The 6,679-nt window shown below is 34.1% G+C and overlaps 1 protein-coding gene across 1 annotated transcript; it reads left to right on the top strand.

Moving 5' to 3' along the window:
- The first annotated feature begins 963 nt into the window (after window positions 1-963).
- On the top strand, window positions 964-5,678 carry LOC131653616 (DDRGK domain-containing protein 1-like). The gene is made up of 8 exons (XM_058923860.1): window positions 964-1,199; window positions 1,288-1,396; window positions 1,547-1,650; window positions 3,049-3,150; window positions 3,234-3,392; window positions 3,917-3,973; window positions 4,779-4,815; window positions 5,273-5,678. The coding sequence occupies exons 1-8, from the start codon at window positions 1,080-1,082 to the stop codon at window positions 5,476-5,478; spliced, it is 894 nt and encodes a 297-aa protein (XP_058779843.1). The 5' UTR covers window positions 964-1,079; the 3' UTR covers window positions 5,479-5,678.
- Window positions 5,679-6,679: the final 1,001 nt, after the last annotated feature.

Raw genomic sequence — 6,679 nt, 5'->3', positions numbered from 1 at the left:
GATTGTTCTTGGTGTTTGGTTAGGCTTGTACAAGATACCAACTATATTGAAATCTCTTACTGCGTAAGGGGACTGGAGTACTCTCGGTTTGTGAGGGGAACCAGGATATATCCTTGTGTCATTTATTTTTCTGCACTTTACTTCTTTTAGTAACATTACCATAAACCAGAAAAATAATCACTTTACACCATAAAACCGAAAAAGATATAAAGTACCTAATTCACCCCCCTCTTAGGCATATCTGATACTTACAATTTATGATCTCCAATTTCTTTATATTTCGTTTATCTTTTTATGATATTTTCACTTGCTTAAAAGCACAACTCTCATATTAATCTTTTCCCTTTCTCAACATTACAAGACTAAGACAATAATTACAAGATTAGACAATATTTAGAACTTTTAAATTCCTTTCATTTGATTGATTGAACTGATTTTCAATCTTATAAAAAAACCTCGATACTTTGCTTTTATATCTTTTCGGGACTAATGATATCTTTTATTAAAATTTTCCTACACGTTATCAAATTTTTCCCTTTTTCAACTGCCATCATCTAAATTATTAGAACACTAATATGCAGAACACTAATAATATTCATATTAAATAGAGAAAAACTTGCATAGATATTAATCTAAATTCTTAATGTTAAACAACTAATAAGAAGAGTGTAAAATTTAAATTTATTTATTTTTAATTGGAGTCATGAAGTAGATGTGAATATGTGATTGAGTAGGAGAGAGAAAAAATTATTTTTGTTTTTTAATTATAAAAGAATTATGACAAATTATTTGTAAAACTATATGTTAGGTTTGTTTTGCATCTATTTTTTCGTTAAACAAATAATAGTAGGGACTAATATTATAAATAAAATCGTATTTATTTATTTAAAATATATTTTTTAGAAACATTTTCAAAGTTGAAAATGGACTAATATTGTAATAAAGTTTTATTTTATATTTTTTTGAGAAACATTTTCACAGTTGAGAAATCAATTCCGAGAGAAAGAAAAGAAAGGAGAGGAAGAAGAACAACGCAAACCGCAAAGAGATCGATAGCGTTTCGTTTCTTTGCATCAACAATGGATGAACTAGTCGTAGCTATACTCTCGATGCTTTTTCTTGCAGCACTAATCCCTCTCTATCTATGGAAGCGCCATCACGATTCTCGATCTTCCTCTTCCAACGAAGAGCCTCAACAGGTTTGCAATTCCCAAACCAAAACCCTAATTTCACCACATTTATTCAAGAAAATTCGAATTCTTAGTTCAATCGTGAACAAATCATCAGGCTCCTCAGAGAGAAACCGTCGTTCGTGCCACCGCTACTCGCCGCATGCGGAGAAGACCGGCTGCATCTGGAGCTAGCACTTCGTCGGCTCAGCCTGCAACGCAACAAGGTTCCTGCCTCCTTGTTCCTCATATAGTTCGTTTGATTTTGTTTTACTTTTTCATTTTGTGTTTCGTGATAATGTTAGATTTGAGTAGATGATCAAATTAATCCATGAAATGTGCTTGATTGAAGTGATAGACTGTATACATTTGAACAGAGTCTGCGGATGAAAGTGACAATGAAGGTGGTGGTGATGACTATGAGGCCAAAGCATCAAAGAAAAAGGAAATCAAAAGGCAAGAGAGGGAAGCTCGGCGCCAGGTATTCTTTCTTTATATCATGTTGAATCTGGTTCATTCTTTTACTGTTAGTATTATTAATCTATTATAGAAAAGTACTATGATATACATTTGGCTGGCTTCTTGTTATTTGCAATGTCTTTAAAACCTCTGTTCCAAAGAGCATAGTAATTTGAATTTGACTAACCGAAATGGAGGGATTCTTGAAATGAAATATGTTATATGTATTTCAAGGTTTAATCTGGATGCTGACATTTATGTTGTGTAAAATATCAAAATATTGTCTAAAAACTGTCATGCACATGATAGGATTACTTAGAGGAATACTTGACATCATCCCAAAACTGTTATGTATAGAAACTCTGCTTGGCAACCTATCGAATTAACCCATAGGAATGCTCTTCCAAAAACCAATTAAAAACCGGGGGAATTGGTCATGAATGGGTTTCGAAAAACTAAAGGAAATTATTTTAGATGAAGGGGGAACAAAAGAGGAAGGAATGGAGTAGCAGAGATAACCCGAATTAAGAGAACTGAAAAATAGTATTATTGATTGAAAATGAAACTATTACATCTCACGGAAAATATTCCAAATGAATTCCCCTTTCCCCTCATATTCCCCTTATAACAGAAACCAGTCACACAATTAACTTCCCCTCTTCCCCTTTGCCACGTCACATTCCTCCTCTCCTCATTCCTATATTTTCCTAATAAAACTACCCACAAAGTGAGCTTGAGTAGCTGATGTGCTATTTGCCCTTTTGGGCCCACTATCACAATTTGAGTCTTAACAGTTTGGCTTCCATTGTTGCTTCCCTTAGCCGAGGTTGAGACCCTTTCCCTTTCTTTTAACTCATTAACATTGAGAGTGTCATCAAAATCCTTCTTGGTGGATTTTTTTACTGTTATTTGTTGCAGCTGCGGGTGCCAGCAACAACCTTCTTCTGGCCACACTCTCTTGAGGTAAAAAACCAAAGCCGTTTTGTTTACCAAAGCCCTTCACTCAGATGACCCCATGTCAAAAATTAAAATCTGTCGTGTACAGTACACAACCGTGTAAAAAAGTACTGATGACAGAACACAAAAACAAGCGTGAGAGAACAGGTGCAAGTCCTAAAATGGCATTAGTAACTTAATTTTGTTCTCAGGTCATAACTCAATATTAAAAATGGGCAGTGATTAAACAGCCATATATTGCCGCGACCATGACTCTACTTAAAGCAGTAATCAATTATGTAGTCAATTTGTTGTCTTTTTTTTTTTTTTAAATTTGAAATCAATATTAGCTTTTTCATTGGTTAAATGACCAGTTGGTTTTTTCAAGATGTATGTATTCCTACTCGTTATTTGATGCGGGAAAGGGGACCATTTTTTTTAAAGTTTAAGTAGTTGATTAGATTTTGGTCCATCTTTTTGAAAGGCTGAAGAAGCTACCCGAGATTCAAAGCAGTCAAAACAGGACCGTTATTCAGAAATGCGGAGGTTGAAGGATGAAGAGCGTGAGGCACAGGAGCGTAAGTTGGTGAGTCAATATCCTTCTTCTGATTTAATCTTAGGATGGGCTTTCTTATGGTCTGTTGATTGGAAAAGCACATGTTCATGTAGGAAGAGGAAGCCAAAGCTCAAAAGGCTAAGGAAGAGGAAGCTGCTGCATTTGAATTTGAGAAGTGGAAAGGCGAATTTTCAGTTGATGATGAGGGTACACTTGAAGAGGAGCAGGATAAAACTGAAGACTTGCTTGCCAATTTTGTTGAATATATAAAGGTTATTTTCTGATTTGTACTTTCTATATCCTTAGGGTCTAGTTGGACAGGAACGGAGGGGAGAAATTATTATTTTTAGTGGTTTGGTGCTTTTTCTTTTTTGATGGGAAGGGAGGGGAAGGTAGGGAGCCAAATCTCTCCTAAGCTCATTTTAGCTCCCCTTCATAATGGGGGAATTTGGAAGGGAGAGAATACTAGTTATAATTTAGACTTAAATAGCCCTGTACTTAATATGACATTAAATCTTATAAGAGTGAAAATGTAATTTCATATTTTCCCTCCATTAAAACCTCTCCGCCTCCCCTTGTCAAACCAAACACAAATCATTTTAAAATCTCTTCCTTTCCCTCCTGCCCGCCCGTTGAACCATAGAGACTCTTACTTTACGTGTTATTTTCCTAATAAGTTGTCCAAAGTTTATTTATTTCCCTAGGGCCTTGAAACCTAATGAAAATGAGTTAGGATTATATTTTTAACTATGTGGGATGCCTTATAACTATTCAATTTTGTGTATTCATTATTCAGAAGCACAAATGTGTTCCCTTAGAAGATCTTGCTGCAGAATTTAAATTGCGTACACAGGTATTTTTTTCCATTCTTTTCCTTTATCGGAATCATCCAATCTATTCCCTCTACCACCTCTTATTTTTTTAAATTGTTTTTTGCTTCTAATATATGGGAGCCACAGTGTAACAGAGTAAGAAATCTTGCATTTTGTTTGACTTTTCTATTTATATATTTAGTTGTAGGAGTGTTTAGCAGTGTTGAAAGAAAACAAGTGTAGAGAGAAAGGGAAAACAAGGGTGCTATAATAGAGAGACCATAGTAGTCAAGTGATATACAGAGATTGGTTATATACAGTTATTCACAGAATGAGTTATCCCTCTGTTTATATTAACAAATGTGACTAGTATTACACGCTGACTTGGTACTCCATAAGCCATTAGCCACGTGGATCACTTACCGCCATCCCATCAAAATCTATTTTCTTTTCCCTAAAGTTATAGAATTTACTCCTCTGTTCCAAATGCAAAACTGGGGTTTCTGGATGGGAAAGCCTTGGCACCTATTTGAGTCTCAATAATGAATATACATAAATAATTTGTAGAATGTTTATATAAAAGGAAAAAGAAACAGTCTCTTTAGTTCGGGATTATGTAAGCATAAGATACAACAAAATCAAATCTGAACCATATTACAATGGAATGATATCTCAACAACTTTATAATTTTACTGGTGTTAAGCTGACTGGTCAGATCCTTTTCTAATGTTTCTAAGTAGTGAAACCCTATTTACAGTTTGTTTGGCACTATATCAATTTCTTATATCTGAGTGATAGATTTTTCATCTACGGGCTTCTTATTTATGACACCATAAACTGATGCAGGAATGTATCAATCGCATTGCATCTCTGGAAAGTATGGGTAAGAGCCTTTCCTGTATCCTTTCTTTTAAATTACCATCAAAAGAAGCAAGTATTACACTCCCCCTGTTTTATTGTTCATTTTAGATTTTGTTTTCTCCATCACCAACTACTCCTTTTGAACTCATATACAGCCAATTTACCATGTTAGATTAGATGGCCATGTCATTGGCAAGTGCTTCAGTAAGTTGAAGAAATCTTTGACATGATTGAGACTGCAAATTTTTTAATTTATAATTTATATCCCATTGTTGCAAGTTATGGACTGTCCATACTCTTATTGATTTTACTTAGAAGTTTCCTACAAATTGGATAGGTTTTATCGCTGCCTACTCTCTAAGCATCTATATAGGTTTTATGATTCTTATTATTATTTTTTATTTACCAAATTGAAGTTTTTTTTTTATTACTTGTGCAATCTGGTAACGAACATAAACATTTATTTATTTATGTGACAGGCCGGCTTTCGGGTGTCATGGATGATAGGGGGAAATTCATTTACATCTCACAAGAAGAGATGAAAGCTGTTGCTGATTATATTAAACGTCAAGGGAGGGTTAGCATTTCCCACTTAGCTAGTAAGTCAAACCAGTTCATTGATTTAGAGCCAAAGACTCATTATAACGAGGACATAAGTAACATGGAGGAGATAACTGTCAACTGACATGGTTTTTTGGCTTATGGGCGAAGGAAAATCTTGTGATGTACATATAAAAGAAAATGCACTAATATGGTAATTAGGATCTGGTACATGACTTTGAACAGCCTTAGCAGATTACTCCAATTTCAGATATTTCTGCCAAAAATATAGTTACTGTATCTAGAATGTTATTCCATATTTTTGTCTTCAAAACAATTTTACTATCAGGGTTTGCTCGTTCCATGTAGTTTCTCAATTAGTTTGAAACTTTAAACAAAATGGAAGTAGAGCATGTTAAACAAGAGACATTCATACCTCAGTTCTTAACCTGGTTGCTTCCTCTCCATAGCAAGATGTTGTATGCAATAATGCTTTATAACTATTCCCACCTTTAATATAGTCTTGTACTGTCAAGAAAAAAAACCTGTAAGAAATTTTAATATTGGGCATAAGAATTTCCTGTTCACTATAACTTCCTCTATTATTTTCCAAATGTTGGCTTATTATTCTCTATGAGAATGCATATGACCTTATTATTCCTATTCTGAAACAATGACTTGAATTTTTGTCAGTCATGTACAAAGTGCTAGAGATTGACGAGAAGAACTAAAAGTGGAGTTCAGTTTTCCAAAGTGTCTAAAGTGTAAAAATCAATATTGTTTTTGTATGTTTGGAGACAATCAATGGTTTTATTAAGAAAAAAAAATCAAATTGTAAATATTATAAAAATATAACGAGATTGAGGATTGATTGTATGTGAAATTGGGGACCGGATTCTCTAACTTTAAGGCGGTAAATTTAATCTAACTTTTAGCTATTACCAACTATTAGATCAATCACATGTGACATGTATTCTTACAATAAATTGAAAAATGGACAAATACACACATCATATTAGCTTCTGCGTTTGCTCCACTGCCTAAACTTGTTGCACAAAATCATATTCATAGTAATCAATTCTAATCACCGCATCCACACCACTGTGTCCTCCATGTGCCTCTGCCATCATTCACCACCATCTACTATTACCTTTGAATTTTTGCTCTCTTCATGTTAACAAAAACTAAGAGGTGAACAAAAACTAAGAGGTGCTTACGAATTACAAACAAAATCATCTTTTTTTTAAATCAAAGGATATATTAATTAAAAAAACTATTTACACAAGGCGATCGCAACCGATCCAGCCCCAAAGATAAACCAACAACGGAATACAAAAACTAGCCTC

This window comes from Vicia villosa, linkage group LG2 (genome assembly GCF_029867415.1).
Source record: "Vicia villosa cultivar HV-30 ecotype Madison, WI linkage group LG2, Vvil1.0, whole genome shotgun sequence".
NCBI lineage: Eukaryota > Viridiplantae > Streptophyta > Magnoliopsida > Fabales > Fabaceae > Vicia > Vicia villosa.
This window is presented reverse-complemented; position numbering and strand designations above follow the sequence as displayed.

Coding starts and splice junctions, on each gene's coding strand:
- LOC131653616 (XM_058923860.1), top strand. CDS start 1,080: ATGGATGAACTAGTCGTAGCTATACTCTCGATGCTTTTTCTTGCAGCA. Junction 3,151..3,233: donor AGGCACAGGAGCGTAAGTTG/GTGAGTCAATAT, acceptor ATGTTCATGTAG/GAAGAGGAAGCCAAAGCTCA. Junction 4,816..5,272: donor TGCATCTCTGGAAAGTATGG/GTAAGAGCCTTT, acceptor TTTATGTGACAG/GCCGGCTTTCGGGTGTCATG.